General features: G+C 36.4%; 2 protein-coding genes across 3 annotated transcripts in view; both read right to left on the reverse strand.

Moving 5' to 3' along the window:
• Positions 1 to 1,638: 1,638 nt before the first annotated feature.
• On the reverse strand, positions 1,639 to 7,524 carry LOC114471104 (H-2 class II histocompatibility antigen gamma chain-like). Of its 2 annotated transcripts, none has more exons than XM_028459689.1 (7): positions 7,347 to 7,524; positions 5,798 to 5,967; positions 4,714 to 4,793; positions 4,576 to 4,614; positions 4,414 to 4,497; positions 4,272 to 4,326; positions 1,639 to 2,331 (listed from the first exon to the last, which is right to left on the reverse strand). In XM_028459689.1, the coding sequence occupies exons 1-7, from the start codon at positions 7,418 to 7,420 to the stop codon at positions 2,072 to 2,074; spliced, it is 762 nt and encodes a 253-aa protein (XP_028315490.1). In that variant the 5' UTR covers positions 7,421 to 7,524; the 3' UTR covers positions 1,639 to 2,071. The 2 variants fall into 2 exon arrangements, with proteins under 2 accessions (XP_028315490.1, XP_028315489.1); XM_028459688.1 differs by having other exon boundaries at positions 4,414 to 4,500; positions 7,347 to 7,523.
• A 1,359-nt stretch (positions 7,525 to 8,883) lies between these two features.
• Positions 8,884 to 17,005, reverse strand: part of ndst1b (N-deacetylase/N-sulfotransferase (heparan glucosaminyl) 1b) — a 63,554-nt gene continuing 55,432 nt past the window's right edge. Inside the window, exons 8-15 of the mRNA XM_028459367.1 lie at positions 16,287 to 16,469; positions 15,978 to 16,074; positions 14,803 to 14,926; positions 13,445 to 13,619; positions 13,200 to 13,370; positions 11,230 to 11,339; positions 10,663 to 10,765; positions 8,884 to 10,565 (exon numbers count right to left, since the gene is read on the reverse strand). Coding sequence (XP_028315168.1) covers positions 10,446 to 10,565; positions 10,663 to 10,765; positions 11,230 to 11,339; positions 13,200 to 13,370; positions 13,445 to 13,619; positions 14,803 to 14,926; positions 15,978 to 16,074; positions 16,287 to 16,469 — 1,083 coding nt within the window. The 3' untranslated portion in view covers positions 8,884 to 10,445. The remainder of the gene's footprint in view (positions 10,566 to 10,662; positions 10,766 to 11,229; positions 11,340 to 13,199; positions 13,371 to 13,444; positions 13,620 to 14,802; positions 14,927 to 15,977; positions 16,075 to 16,286; positions 16,470 to 17,005) is intronic.

The following is a 17,005-nucleotide window of genomic DNA, read 5'->3' on the forward strand; positions in this document are numbered from 1 at the left end:
ACGTGACTAAACCTTACCCTAAACCTAACTCTAACCCTAAAAATTGTTGCGATATTGGGTTATAACCTAACCTTAACCCTAACCCTAATCCTAATCCTAATCCTATCCCTAATCCTAACCCTATAACGCTAAGCTACGTACTTGTACTCCGGTAACCATTCCAATAGCAACGGGGGTTGTCGGTACGCCAACCGTACAAATAGAGACTTTCAAAATAAATAAATACTCAATGTCTCTTATGTTGGACTTGTCTTTTATTTTGAAAGAAACTTTTCTTTTGACAGTCAGGCATGCTGTGCAATGCATGTTGCACAGGAAAATAAATACATTTATGTTTTAAAAAATATTATATATACTGTATGTGTGTTTTTAAAAGCTATTTTTGAAAATCTAAATTTGGTTGGTTGAATTCTACAGAAACAAGTGGGTCGCGATTTAATGACCGTGGCAAAATGTGGGTCCCAGGGTGAGACCAGTTGAGAACCCCTGGTCTGAAGCAGTGTTCATTCTGTTGACTAAAGAATTTCATCATAGTTTTTGTCGACTACATTTATTAAGTGACAATAACTAGACTATGACTTATTTGAAAATAAAAAAATACATGTTGACAAAAACTAGATCCAATACATTTATATTTTCGTCGACTAATAAAAACAAAACAATAATTTTGTCATGTGGGACGAAGCCCAATCAGATCATGTGGTCTTATGCATTGATCACATCAAATCTGTTTGTGTGTATTTACAAACATGAATACCGTTGAATATGCGGCTGATAAATGGTAATTGAATCTTTTAAAAAATGCATTAACTTTAATGCTTTAAATTTTAGTTGATTATATCTGATATATATTAAATTACAAAAAAGGGCAATAAGAGAAATTAATAAAGTGGGATACTGTGAGCATACTAATGAACTTTTTATAAAAAATCAAATATATTAAAATCTATGGATAAAGTTAGATTAAAAACACAAGAGATCTTCCTATAGGTATTCAAGCATTCTTCAAATTAAGAAACAGTCGTTATAATCTTAGAGGTTTTCATCAATTTGGAAAAAAAAAAGCAAGAACTAATATTAGACAACAAAGTGTATCTGTTATTGGAATAAACATCTGGAACAATCTTCATGATCAAGTTGGAAATTATGAATGTATCAAATTGAATTGAAAATTGTTGTGTTTAAATAGTTTAAATTGTTTTAATTTGGGCTCATATAAGCAAGTAGCTTCAGCCCAATCCCTTTTTGGTTGAGATGTATTAGGTGAATGTGGTATTTGTCAATGTACTGTGCAACCAAATAAAATGTATTCATTCATTCACATACAGTATACCTCTATATCATATTTTGTGGACTAAAATATTAATGTAATTTAACTGACTAAAACTGAAATAGTACTGATGGCTAAATTTTGAATAAAAATAAGTAGCATTTTAGTCAAAAAACTGACTAAATCAAAGTAATACTCAGTGCCTTTGAAGTAGCTTTTTGGTTTGTGGGAAAGCAAATAATTAAAATCCAACCAACCTTGTTTCCTTTCCGTTACCTCCGTCAGGATCATTCTTACAGCTGCTGATGAAAAGGGATTGAAACTCATGTCTGGCTGACAGGTGAGCATTAAAAAAGAGATTAAATCTATTATATTTCCACACAGGTTCACATTTATTGTTGCAATTTGGGAAACTTGATTTACAGTAAGACACAGGATGAAAATCATGCACGATTACATACAGATAAGTATTATCATTTGGTAGGAAAAAAGGACACCTGAGCGTTAGTTAAATAACACAAAGGTTTACTCTAAAATTTCAATGTAGTCAAAGGATGATTCTCATGTGCAGACAGAAAACTCGGTTATAAAAATGTACGTCAAGACAAAAATTAAAATAAGCTAAGTTTATTCTTCATACGTATTTTTTAATGTTGCTGCTATCATCACTACTCAACTTACAACATATTTGCACTCCTAAATTACAATGTATGGAAATTCTAACAGATTTGACTGTAATTTTATAGAATCAAACACTATTCTTTCAAATGTGAGATTAAAAACATGTAAACCCCCTACGATCTAGTTAATCATCAACTCGCCGTAATCTTCATCCATAACATGATTTTTATGTGTTGCCCTAGTTACACGCCAACATTCAGGATCCCCATGCTTCAGAGTGTCCTTGATTCTCTTGCCGGACACCACATCCACACACCAGCAGTATCCGGTGGAGCCGTAGCACTGCTTTTGCATGTACTCTCCCCAAGAACGACACTGTGGCTTGTATGGACCGACTGCAGTTTGGGCCTCAATCTGGCATTTGGTCTTTGTCACAGATACTAACCAATCACAAGAAAGAAGCAGAAGAAAAAAAGCACAGCCTGTAAATCCTATTACGACCAATTTACAAGAATGAATAAAAATGATAATGAAAGGCAAGGTTGGATTTTCACATTAGGAAAATACATGTTTTTGAGGTAATATTTCCTTGTTAGCAGGATTATGTCAAAAGAACTTTGACCAAAGATAGACCTCACGCCATGGAAGATTCCATTACATTTTGAAGGGGATTTGGATTAATATACTGATTCTGGATCAGTCTCACAAATGGAAAAATCTCTATCTCACATCATTCATATCTCGGTTCATAATTGACTGATCCTTATTAAATTTGACTCAGTTATGTCGTGTTGGTTCCTCAGTTACCCCAAAGAGTTTCATCCGCATCCAATTCAGATTGCGTATGTCTTTGTGATTTTTCAAAACCTAGATCTACTGTATGGCTATTGATAGGGTTGGGGTCAATTATCATTATAATTGTAATTGCGTAATTGATAATTAATTACAATTATGGCGTAATTATAATTTAAAAAAATATGTTGCTGCCGTAATCGTAAGTAAATTGTATTTGAGTTTAGATAATTGACTTTGTAATTGTAATTGCCATAAAAATGTCTATAAAGATTGTCAATTATAATTTAACGCAAAACAGTGGAACCATGTTACAGTTCTATGTACAGTTCTACACACTGTCTGTCGTTAACAATTATTAAATTATGTTTCATATCAAGCTTTCCCACATTTTACCATTTAAAACAAATTTAAATCAATGGGTATAGTGACACAAAGGCTCAGACGCCCACACCAAAAATAATAAAACCTATATTTTCATTGATTAGGAAGTCTAATAAGGAAACCAATAGATAGGAAAAAAATTAGATGATATGTATTTGTTTTCAGTGTATTTTACAGCTGATTTAGGACCAGTTATAATAAGGAATGCTAACAGAAAGCTAACACAAGAGGAAGGTTAACTTTTATTAGGTTATTTACTTCATGCTCAGTAATTGTGATTAATTATAATTGAACTTTAGTAATAGAGAACGTAATTAATTTGTAATCGACTTTCTGAGGATAAAAAATAATTGTAATTTAATTGTAATTGGAAAAATGCTGGTCACTGTAATCATAATTTAATCGTAATTGAACATGGGTAATTGAAGACATAATTGTAACTGAAAAATGTAATTGACCCCAACCCTGGTTATTAATGGGGATATACATTTCTTCCAAGCCTTTAAAGTGTAAATAATCATGGTAGAATGATCAGGATCACTGATCCACATAACCAATATCTGGCAAAGAGGATATTTGACGCTTGGTGGAAGTTTACGCTCTCTGAGTGGTCTTGTTAGGACTTAATTTGACGTTTGAAAGGTGTGACGCTAGCCTGGCGAAGCCACACCCACTTCCTTACTTTTTGTAGGAAAGTGGGTATGGTAATACTGCCGTTTCTGCTCACTTCCTCGATCCAGAGTAGATCGAGCCAATCAGAGCTGTATCAAAACAAACATGGCGGCCAACACGGAGAACACCTTCGCAGTTGCTCTCTGCTCTGTTTTAAAAGATTTAGATATATCGTTGAAACCGCAACAAGAAGAGGCTTTAAAACTGTAAGTCTGTACTGTACACGCCATTTTCCTCTGCCAGCTCCATTTAGGGAAAAAGATCTACGCTTGTTGTAATATAGTCGTCAGGTGCGCTCATCGTTTCATTGGTTACTCTGCTCGTGTTTGTCCCGCCCCCCAGAACTCAAAGGCCTTGTGTGCACTTCCAGACTATCGCCTGTGTTAAGCATTGCGTAATACAAGGAGATTAGGATGGATTCCAGGCTAGTGAGACGCACCCTGCAATGATTTATTATTTACTATTCAAGCATTAATCAGGGCCAACACTTTAGGTAAATATCAGAATGTGATGGACAAAAAGTCGAACTAACCCATTTGCTGGGCCTTCTGGAAGATCAGCCAGTTCTGCATCCATGTCTCAAAGCTCTGCAGAGTACGGTACGACAGAAATTATAATTTGGTTAACTTAATTTGGCTTCATTGTTCTACATGTTGGTGTGCAGCATGTGTCACCTTCCACATGCTCTCGTTCATCTGCTGATTCAGGCTCAGTAGGTTGCCGGAGAAGGTCTCATTGAACTGTGGCAACTCCAAGTCCTGCTAAAACCATGAGAAAGCTAATTGACAACATTATGTCATATCACAACATAAACACTGGAGGGGAAAGTGGCTTACCTGCAACAGCTCCATCAGCACTTTCTCAACATCTGTGTCCTACAGATTGCAATGGGAATGATCAAAGGTGTCAAACAACATGAACGTATTTAAAGGTTTCAGGTATATTTGAGTCTCTGCAATGGTGTGGAAGCTTACATTTAGCTGGGACTTGGATGTAGCATCTTCGTGTTGGTTCAAACTGTTTTCTACGATCCACAGGCTGAGCCGGGTGTCAGCTAAAATCATTATACAAAGCTGATTATCACTGAAATTAGTGATTATGAAATTACAAATCCCAAAAAGCTTTCAAAAGCTAAAAAAAGCACTGAAAAGGTTTTTCTTTCATATGTCTGAATCTAGAACTATCGCTAAATAAATAGGGATGGGAATTGGTAAGAATTTAGCAATTCCGATTCCATTATCGATACTGCTTATCGATTCGATTCCTTCCCGATTCTTTTATCGATTCTCATTGGGTGAGGGAATTAAATAATACAAATGGATTTGTTTGCTTTAATTCTTTATTACATTATCTTTATCTCTTTAATGTCCAGCAGGGAAATCAGCTCTCTTTTAATCCACCAGGTATAGATTGTTTTCACTAAATAATAATATATGCAATATATGACACTTTGGCTACAAGTATTTGAGAAAATATACAGTGTTCCATTTGAAGGTGAACAACTTGGTCCAAACGAATAATTCTTCTGTAAAAAAGAACATATTAACCAAAAGTAGGATACAAGATCATTCTGGACTTAGGGTGTCTCCAGCTGTGGAGAACACCCTTTCAGATGGTGTAGAATAGAATAGAATAAAATAGAATCAACTTTATTGGCCATGTAATGTATGTTATACACACGAGGAATTTGACTTGGTGAACTGTGCTCTCTCTAATAATGTAAACATTAAATAATAACAATTAACTAGAAAAAAAAAAATAAAGATTCTTGGACACAGAGATATTTCTCAGCTAAAGCTGACACCATTGGCAATGTGTCCCTCTTAGGTTTGGAAGGAAGTTTTATGTATAGTTGGACTTCTTGATCCACTCTTTGGACTATGTATTTAAAATTAAATAAACACAGAAACATGACAATGTTGACTATACACTCCATTTTTTCTCTGCTTAGCTTTTATTTGTGCTTTTTAAATTATTATTTTTCTCCTTTTTCTTCACTGGCCTTATTATTTACATTTTCATAGAGGACACAACACTGCTCTGTTTGTTTCTTTTTACCTTGGGATAACTGGTTGAGCCGTCCGTTTATTTCCTCCTTGCTCTCCTGAAGTCTCTCAATACGTTCCATCTGCTTAAATATCATGTAGATGGAGAAGATCTGACTGCACACCATCAGACACAACAAGGATGCCAGTCCTGCGATCATCAATGTACAGCCAGTGGAGCATCTATAACAAAGTGAATCACAACTGCAGAAGTGACTAATCCTTCACAATAAAGAACACTTTTGTTCGATTTAGCAGTATGCAACACTTTCAGCACGTTAGTGAAAAAAAATAGAAATATATATACAGTACATTTAAAAAATATATTTATTTAATAAATAAGATTAAGACTACCTTTGACCAACTTCCAATATCTAAATTAAGAGTAAAATTCTTTAATATACCCAGTTCCAGATTGGTTAAAAAACTCCTACTATAGACAACTACAATAGTACGGTATATACTTTGGTATCATATTAAAAGAAAAACATTTAGGCTTAATGGTAAATATCTTACTAATCTTAGGTAAATGCTTTATTCATAAAGCCAAATTTCTCAAGACACCACCCATCTTTATCTGCTTTCTTAAATGAATTTCAACTTTACATTAAATCCCTAAAATTGATGGAATCCAAACTTGCCAAAGACCCATATTCTTTATTCATAAAAGATGTAAATAATGAAACTAAACAGCTATTAAATTAATTGGGTTTTTTTTGTTTGTTTTTTACATGTATTTTTCTTAGCGTTATTGAGATGTGTTTAATTTTCATTTTACATGTCTGTATTTTTGAAGGAGTCTGTCTGTTCATGCTAAACATTACAATATGTAATATTTTCCAAACTGGTTTGTTTATTTGGTTTGCAATAAAGAAAAAGAAAAGAACTCATGTTTAGTGACATATTCGCACATTGCATTGTGGGGTATGGAGAAGTGTTACTTTTTACTTCATTTATTACCGTCATTTCTTTTCTTTTTTTTTTCGCCCGAAAATGAAGACAATGATTCACTTGACATCATCTTTGTTCCGGTTTTTCCCTGGATTCCCCGTAATATCGGAATTAATTCAAATCTATTTCATGTATCCGTCTCCGTGACTCCAAATACCAAAATGCAATGCGCGAAAATTTCAACAAATTTTACGGTGAAAATGAAAACAAACTTTCAAGCGGCAATTTCAACCATTTTCCCTTGTTTGTGTAGATGATGTTCGATTTGTTGATCTATGAGGCATACACTATGATTTTATCTACTAAAAAATATCGGGGACGAGTAGATTTATATTTAACACTTTTACCTGCCGTAAGAGCCAATAGAAAGCGAGTATTAGTTGCTAGGCAGATCTGCTGCTGGCGCTACAAGGAAGTATTGCTGAGTTGTGGCGTCGTTAATAAACGACAAAAGTCAAATCCAAAAAATATAACAAAAATAAAGCGTCGTATCGAAGCATATACGATTAAAAGGCCCATAATATTTTTACTAAGTCACGCCAAGATTGACAATAAAAAAGTTGAAGATTTCCGCAGCATTTAAATCAGCGGAGGAGGTAATCCATTCTCACCCTTTCTGAGCAGCAGAGATGTGTTGACTCTCTCTATCTTTGACCAGAGGATTCTTTTCTGAAGGGTCAGCCATTGTGTGTTTGTCCAAGTTACAATTCAGTACAACAAAGTAGCGACAATCCAACCCTAGAGGTGAATATTACGTAGTGACGTATGAGGAAGAAACCTCTTTTAATTTACTGTCTCCTCTGTCAAAACGTTGTGTGCTCTGATAGGTCAGATCTCACACAGCAGTAGCCAATAATAGTTCTCTCACCACAGATTCTTGTTCATTTATATTGGAGAGCATAATAACCATGATGTAATAACTCGGTCACATATAGCTCACTTTCCTCACATTTAGCTAATTTTTCTTTCATTTGAGAGAGAAATTTATGTAAAACAGCATGTTTTTTTTTATTTTTAAAATCTGTACAAAAAATAAATAAAATCTAAATCTAAATGTTGAATGTAAATCTAAATGATAAATCAGTCACCAAGTGTAAAGCTAAACCCTTAGAAATTATGCAAAATGGGCAGGTCAGCGCCCCACCATTTAGCTTTTAGCATATTTTATATCATTGTTAAAAATGTGTACATATGAACATTAAATCTAAATATTAAAGGCAGTGGCTATCTGTACGGTTGCCGTATCAATATACCAACATTCTATCCGTACGCAGCGCCCCTTTTTGGCCAGTTTAGGTGATGTGATACGTAGGTCAGTCATTGGCCAGTTTAGGTCCCGTGACTATGACTAAACTTAACCCTAAAAAATGTTGCAATATTGGGTTATAACCTAACCCTAAGACGCTACGTACGTGTACTTCGGTAACCGTACCAATAGCACCGGGGCTTGTCCTTACGGCAACCGTACAAATAGACACTTTCAATATTAAATGTAGCTAAGTGAGCAGGTCAGTGCCTATCAATTTGAAGGCCCCGCCCTTTAGCTTTACACTTGGGGATTGATATAACATTTAGATTTAGATTTATTTTTCATGTTTACACATCTTTAACAATGATATTATAGAACATGCTGTTTAACATGAATGTCTCAAATGAAAGAAAAATGAGCTAAATGTTCAAAATGTGTTAGCTATGAAACAGTGACCAAGTTTTAACATTCGGCACCTCCATATAAGCATACACATACATGGCAATGACATGACAAAAAACAACATTAGATGATTGTTAACAGCTTTTAAACATACTTTAAACCTTCGTTCATTTAGGTGTGACTGTAAAAGTTTAGGTATGTATAATTTTTTTTTTTTTTGTCATTCTATTTTTTTTAATGTAAAAATGTAGATGTTTCTAAAGCAATGTTGTATCCAGTTGCATTGTTTTGTACTTACAATTATCATAACTTTGTGATTTGGCACCAGCAAAGTTGTTTCTCATTTCCAACCTTATTTCTATATAAACAATAAAGGCCTTTTTTTGCTTATTCTAAAAGAAACTAGAAGAATCCTGCCTGATTTGTTTGCCTTGAGCAACACCTTAAATAAAATGTAATTCTGTGTAGGCGTAACAAACAAGAAAAACATATCAAACTACTGAAAAATACAGTGGTGTTTTATTTGCAAATTAAAAAGCACCGACAATATTAGTTACACTGTAAAAATTATCGACAACAATTACAAATCTTTATCATACAGTCCAGGAGATTAGTACCATCGCTTCTGTTATGTGTTATCACTTAATACTTTATATGGAGAGACTCAGTACAGCTGTACAATAGTTGGCAGTGAGAGGACATCAGCGACACCTCTGCATAATGACAGGACCAAACTCCCCTCAGCACAGCACTGACGTTTCACACCATGAGAATGGACTGATGGAGAGTGTAAACCCAAACACATTCAATAATTTAGGTGTACTGAGAGCTTTGCTTTATGTACATTAAAGTCAGAAAATAACAGACCGACATGTGCATCCTTATTACATCAGAACATTGTACAAAACTATTGCAGTAAGAGCAGCTTCTTGTTATCTAAGCTTGACATCTAGTTGCAGTGGTAACAGTGTGACCGACAACCAAACGTCTGTACGGTCTCACCATGCAGGCTTCCTGTGGGCCGACTGGTGAACACACACACACACACACACACACGCGCGCACACACGCGCGCACACACGCACGCAGACACACACACGTAGAGATTGCTTCCTCCTGCAAATGAAATGAAACAAAATATACAGCTTTTTAAAAACCCAATGTTAAAAAAAGACCCTTGAGTGCACAGTCTGATTCTGTACACCGTCTGAACCTATGGGAGCAGAGTCTTCATTAAAATACAGTAGCTAGCCAGAGATCTCCTCGTGTTGGTAGTGTGCTTTCCTGTTGAGCTGCAGGTTCACAAACAGAGTTCTCTTGAGTGCCTAAAACATTGTGCTTTCCTCGTGTTTTGAGCTCCGTCGACGCTGATGCTCGTCAAAGTGCAGGACAACTCATTAACAGTATGAACGACCTGCACTGGACTTCCAGCCGAAGATGTTTTTGGTACATTCTCTCATAATAATGCATCGCCATCTGCACGACAGAACGTTTAAAAAGATAAAACCTCAACAACACAAACAAACCCTTGAATGTCTGTGAGGTAAAAACTAAATGCAAATTCTGTTCTGGCACTTGTATAATGTGATTACTATTTTCTATCAAGGCCTATTAAGTAAGGCTACGACATGCAGCCTGAGTCAAGACTCCTGAAGTCCCAAAACTCTTTAAAAACACTTGGATCCAAGGCTTGGAGTCAACATCCTCCATCATTTAGTGTTTCCTGTTTGGAGAGTGCTGCAAACACCAAAATCCATTGAAGATGATAGTGTTTACTTCCCCATCACCTCAAGGATGTCCAACCTTCATCGTTTCTTTCATTCTACAGAAGATGATGATTTTTTTTTAAAAAAAGCTTGATTTAGAGGAACAGGCAGGATAGTCTGCTTAGTCCCACTGTTCCTGCTTTCTCCACTGCGGCTCCATTCAAGGTATTGGTGTCAGTTGAGTATACCAACCCCAAACATAATGCAGTCACAACTACTTGGATTTTCCCAACAGTTGAAGCTCAGAGCAGTGGTTCAGTGTGTGGAGCTGAGGGCTTCAACCTGGTGCTACTGCTACCTGGTGTGGACCAGCTCTTCTCGTAGCCAGCTGGGCAGCGGCTGACCCATCCTGTAGAGCAGCTTGGAGAGCTCGATGTTGTGATCCCTGTAGTATTCCCTGAGGAAGCCCTCCGACTATAAGGGGCACAGAACAAAAACAAAAGTACATGTGAAACTATTGTGTGGCTCAAAGAGGGAATTTATGGAATACGATTTGGAGAAATGAGCGTACCTCAGGGTCCATGTCCGGGTACCTCCGGCCTTTGCTCTTTCCCAAACACTTTGTCTTCCCTCCTTCCAGCAGCTGACACCAGAAACCTTTTTTTGGGTCAAACCTGCACATACAAAACACAAAACTATTAGCAAAAGTTCATTTGAAAAACTGTGACCATTTACTCCAAAAACCAGTCATTTTACTCATTGTAAGCCTGGGCAAGAAATGCTGCTTGGATGAAAACTTTATCCACGTAGGACACTGTTACACTGTTTAAAAACATGTTTCAGGCACTTAACGCGTTTCCATTATTTACCCATAAATAACAGCTACAGCAGGTAATAAAACTAGCTTTCAAAGAGTTATCAACATAAAAACAGAAGAAAAATGTCAGTTATGTGTAACAGCTAGTTTTAGGAAGTGTACATGGTGGAAAATTGTAAAGAAGCCGATGACTTATTGCCAAAATGGACAGAAATCTCCATAATAACTTATATTAAAACAGCAAATGATGAGTGATTTATAGAACATAACAAAACACAGAGCTGTTAATCAGAGCATAAACTGTAACGAGGGAATACTTACGCTAAAATCTTGTGGTAATTGATGATGTTGGTGAGACCAAGAAATTTCTGAATTTTATCCATGATCGCGGAAGGCTCGGTTTTTAACATCTGTCCATCCAGAACTAACAGCTGTGAGGACAGAAACAAATCAGAGCAGGAACAGTTGGTATGAGTTAAGTTATGATGCTTAATTATGTGGACGTGTTGGCTTTTTTAAAACATTTAAACATAACTTCATATTTGTGCCATGAAATGACACAAATATGAAGTTGAATTGATTTGAAAGAGTGAGAGAAAGGTAGAGAGAGAGAGAGAGATATGTAACATGAGCTGATGAAACACATTAATAATATTAATATATGTGTGTGTGTGTGTGTGTGTGTTAGGGTGGTTCACAATATAATGGTATAAAAACAAATGTTTTCCAAAGTTTACCAGATCGCATTTTGCTACGTTCCTATTGGTATTTTGAACATCTGTAACAAAAATGGGGCCAATATAACGTCCGAAAAGAGTGGCACACTTGTTCACACTTTTTTATTGCTCAACCAAAGAATGTGTAATTTTCACAGATATCAGAATCTTTAATGATATAAAGGTAAGTTGGTCATTAATAGTTTCTCCCTGTATTTATACTAAAGGAGCAAGAACATTAGAACAGTTCCAAGACTATTCAGGGTTCCAACAGCTTCAGTCAAATTAAATTCAAGACTTTTTATTGCCATTTAAAATGTTATTTTAGACCAACTTCACAGTAAACACAATTGTGGAAAAAAACGGCACATCAATTACATAGGGGTAGGGTAAAACATTTTCCAGTGACTACTGCAGATGTGTAACTGGCAGCCCCCAAAGTAAATACACAAAAATACACAAAATGACAGTAAAATACAAAAAAAAAACCCAGACTAAAATAATTAAAATTACTCCAAAAACATACAAGATGACTACACAAATAGCCAGAAATCTAAAAAAACAACAAAAAATAAAATGAATTGAGAAAAGTCCTCGTTGAACAGGCCATTTTTGTTAAATTTACATTTCCCCATGTTGTTGAAAGTTGCTTCTGCACTGAGTCACGCTGCAGCATGCTGTTTTTTCATTGCGTTTGATTTTACCTTTATATTTCATATAAGGAAATCCATAAACCTTGCAAGTTTGGTATGATTTTTTTCAGGAGAACCTCCCAAATATGACTGTGAAGTATTTTATTAGACACTACACTACACTCTAATCTCACTCACTACACACTAACTAAACAGTCAAATCACAGTAATAATCACTATTATCTCAAATCTCTCAACTCACCCTCTCTTTCTCCGTCTCTATTTACCTGTCGCTTGAAAACAAAATTCCCGCTATATGTGGACATTATGATTGGACAATGACCTTCTTCTTCTCAACCAATAGGAAACAGCTATAATGAGAGGTTTCAGTGTGGTTCTTTCTTGCTGCACAACACTTTCGCTTTTGTTTACGACTCGCTCTGCAGCGGTCTTCCTGCACGGACAGCTCAAGAAAATGTCAAAAAAAACACACGCACATATTCCCTCATAACTCCACTTCAATTTGGCCTATCAACATTATTTAAAAACTGGTTTGTAGTTTGACATCCGCACTTTCGACACCGGTTGAAAAGGAGATCCAAGGATGCTGCACTTTTCCGCTATTGGCTCTTTAATACGATCATGTGATCAGGATGTGCCGGGCGTCCGTCGGCCCCAGAGGGTTAAGGTCTTACTTATAGATTCATGAAGTTAAAGCTTTTCAAGACTTTTTAAGAATATGCGGAAACCCTGCTAGTCTTGGAAATACAAAAAACGTCAACATTGTGAAAAGAGTGAGCCACCCCTAATTGTGCAGAGATCGACTGTTTTTGGTACAGATGCCAACAATGTCAATGTGAACAAGGCAAAACATTTTGGTGAAAATGCATTTTGTGAACCACCCTAGTGTGTGTGTGCGCCTGCGTGTGTGTGTGTGTTATACCTGGCTGGAGTGGTAGAAATTGAGCCAGCGCTCCAGGTGAACAGCGTACCAGCCAGGCATCAGGCAGCGATTCTGCAGAACCCTCAGTCTGACTGGAGCATCGTGTCCTGCCGTGATGACGTTGTGAAACGAGTATTTCAATGCAACAGGGTCGTCGTGGGCTCTTTGGTGCTGTGGGCAGACAGAAGGGCTGAGACAGAGCGAGGCAGTCGTGACATGTGTGTTAAGAGTCCAGCAGAACAGACCTGGTACCAGGAGTAAGCTCTGTCGGCTGGGTTGATGAGGATAGTGATGATCTTGGCCTTAGGCAGCAGCGCTGCAGCCCTCTGAGCAGCCACCTCAGAGTCAAAGTAGTTGGCACTCTTCTCAAAGTAGTAATCTGAGCTGGTGTTGGAGGGCAGAGGGAAGTACTCCATGTACCTAACGCACAAAATCACAGTGTTACCACAAGCAGTCACAGCCGATCTGCTGCCATTTGGTGTGTGCTGATAAGAGTGGTTTGTCTGTTTAATGCGTGGGCGATCGGCCGTACACAACAGCCTGGCAGTGGCACCCCACATACTAAACACATCCAACTCAATATTTGTGCAGATCATGCAGATATTCTCCAGCTTTCCTGCTGGGTGGATGTTTTGTGGGTTGTGATTCGCTATGAGTTTACTTAAAACAAATCTTTAAGAAACTCTCCATGTTTTATTGTGACTCTGAAACAACACTAAAGAAGATGAATCAATCAATTTGAATGGTGTACATTTGTTTACTTGGAACCTATAAACACATAAGCAATGCACCCGCTTATAAGGGAGCATTTTGAGGTCAGTTTGCTCCACCACTGATCCAATGCTTGGTCTATGATATTCATATTTCTAATTTAAACCCCTTTAGACATGACATAAAAGTCGTGTTTAAATTAAGTTGTTTAAATTATTATTCTTAAAAAAATAAAGATAAAACACACAGTCCTAAACAACTGTATTTCTATATTTTCACTTTGTGAAATACAAATCTAGTTTAACTAAAATGCAGTAATATCTTGATATCAAAATTGGGTCACAATCCCAAAAAAGGTTGAGAACCACTGCACTAAACACTGTTTCTTTCCACTTATTTACAAAATGAGATTCTTTAAAATGTGTGTTATCACTCAATTATTGCATCATTATGTTCTATAGTTGTTTTTAAATCGTTTTTTAAGCAAAATGCTGTTGTCGGACATAAAGGGGGACTTAGCCAAAAGAGGTTTGAGAATCATTGCTGTAGAGGACAGTTCATCAGTGTAGTATTAACAGTCCTGCTGCGTTTGTCTGTTTCTGCTCAAACTCTGTTGTTCTCAACCATTGGGCTGCAGCCCAGAATAGGACCAATGAGCAGATGTTACATCGCATTCAGAGGTCTCTTTTCCTACAATGCAATAATGAACATTATTAGCGGTTTGTTTCGCTGTGTTCTTATTCATGCTCGATGCTCAGATGTGATATCCCGATAATTGTGGCCACTCCTCTTAATGAACTGACCTGTTACTATAAGCATTCTAATGTTGGAGGCTCTCCTAGACTCAACATAAACTGTACAGGGGACTTTGCAAAGTGTTATGTTTTCCTACCAGTCGATGCCTCTGTGATAATTGTGTCCATTGAAGAACTGGATCTCTTCAAAAGTCTCCTTGCTGGGGTAGTTACTGGTCAGGTCAGGGTGCATGCCCAGAAACAGGTAAAGAGCTGTTGTTCCTGAGACGGAAGGAAGGAAAGAGACACGAGTTGACTTTGGACACAGCCTGAAAGGATCAGGAAGAAGAGACGCCTGTAGCTTTAAGGAAAGTAGTGATGTGAAAAATTAAAGCAACATTTTCACAGTGTGACTAAACACGTGTGCCATATTACAAAGATAAGAGTTAACGGGTAGATTCCATATATTTAGGCTCAGAGGTGAAAGTAACTAATTTCAAGTACTCACTTTACTGTACTTGAGCTGCTTTTATGGGAACTTATACATTTTTTTAGTATATTCATGAATCAGTAATTGTACTTCAGTAAGTTTTAAAAGAAGTAAAGTAATTCTTTACGATTTCTACACCCAATCGTTGCCAAGTAAATGGTCACATTTTGTAAGTGTTTTTTTTTTTTTAGATTTCGGTTTTATTGTCTAGGTCAGCGGTTTATGGACGCACATTGAACATAATCCATATGTTCTTAGTCGCGCCATTTCTGATCAAAGCCCATTTCTACACATTTCTTTAATATGTTTTTACCCACATGGCACTGTTTTAGAGTTCATGAATTTAGCTATACTTACAGCCTGATCATTCTTTTATTTATTTTTTTTAAATTGAATTCATTGGTTTTATTTTATTAAAAAATAAAACAAAATAAGTATTGTACATTTTGATAAAACCTTTTATTTTACACAGATGCCTTTGTGGAAAATAAATTAAGTTCCAATTGTGCAAGATTTGGTCTCTTCCGTTTTAGGTTTATACATGAGATGTTTACTGTATGCAAGGGAACAGTGGCAAGATTTATTACCATAAATAAACGTGGAGGGTGTAAGAAAGTGTTGAGTACTGTTTAATTGTGCTACTGTTTACTTGTACTTGAGTATTTTAAGTATGACTTACTTGTACTTGAATAAAATTCCAATTAAGTAACAGTACTTCTACTTGAGTGAAATATATCAGTACTCGTTAAACCTCTGTTTAGGTTACATAATCAGTAAATCTCAAACGTCTTCACGGCATTCCCTTCCTCCTCCTGCAGAAGGCGCTAAAGCCCCATGTCTCACCTGTTTTCTGAGGCCCGATGACGAGCAGTTTAGGAAAACGGTCACATGTTTTCTCTTTGGACCAAATATCCTTGTGCCTTTTGTCCTCACATGGATCCTGTAGAAATGTATTAGTAGACGATAAAACGAGTTATTTAGATACTCAAACTAAGCAGGTTTACTCACAGGAATTGATAAAAGAATCATCACATCTTTTACCATCCATTAACAAATGATTTACAGTGTCTAGAGGGCACTAGTATACACACTGTGTGGTCTTTCATAGTTATACAATGATGTATTACTAATGTACAAATGTTGTCTCCTCACCTGCCAGAGTGGGTCCCTCTCAGAGGGGAACAGACTGAAGTACTTCTGTGCCAGTTGAATAGGAGGTAGGGTCTGCATCTTCAGGTTAGTCCACGTCTGGAGGAACGTCACCAGGCTTTTAAAGGTGTACAGGCCCAGGCGGTCGTTCCCGTAGTTTGACAGATGAGTCATAAAAATACTGATCTGCAAACGCCAAGAAAACAGAAAGCAGGGACACATTGAAAACATGATTCACACATTGAAAGGAGAAAATAACGTAAAAAATTAGAAAAATTCAACTCATTCATAAAAATAATATTACAAATGGCTACTGCATTGTTTATTGACGTAACTTTTTCTCAACTTAAATTTACTAATTGGTAACACAATTATAGAAAACTAAAAAATATATCAGTAATAAACACAAAGTACTGTGGAATTGTTATCTCACTAATCAACACATACACAAACAAAAATGGAAGAGGAGCAACATCAAATAATTTAAATAACAAACCAAAATGTATCTAAAATGCATTGGCAAATGTGAAGATTTAATCTGATTGGATGCTGTAAATGCACTCCCCTAAAGTCAGGTTTAAAAAACCCAACAACAAATAAAATAAATAAAAAAAATACCTGTCACCCACTTTTGTGTCCTGAACCAAAGGTTTAAAATCACAAACTTAAACAATTATCCAAACATAAACTGAGCTCAACAGTGTTTAAATGACCTTTTCATC

The sequence above is a fragment of the Gouania willdenowi genome, chromosome 10 (genome assembly GCF_900634775.1).
Source record: "Gouania willdenowi chromosome 10, fGouWil2.1, whole genome shotgun sequence".
Classification (NCBI taxonomy): Eukaryota; Metazoa; Chordata; class Actinopteri; order Blenniiformes; family Gobiesocidae; genus Gouania; species Gouania willdenowi.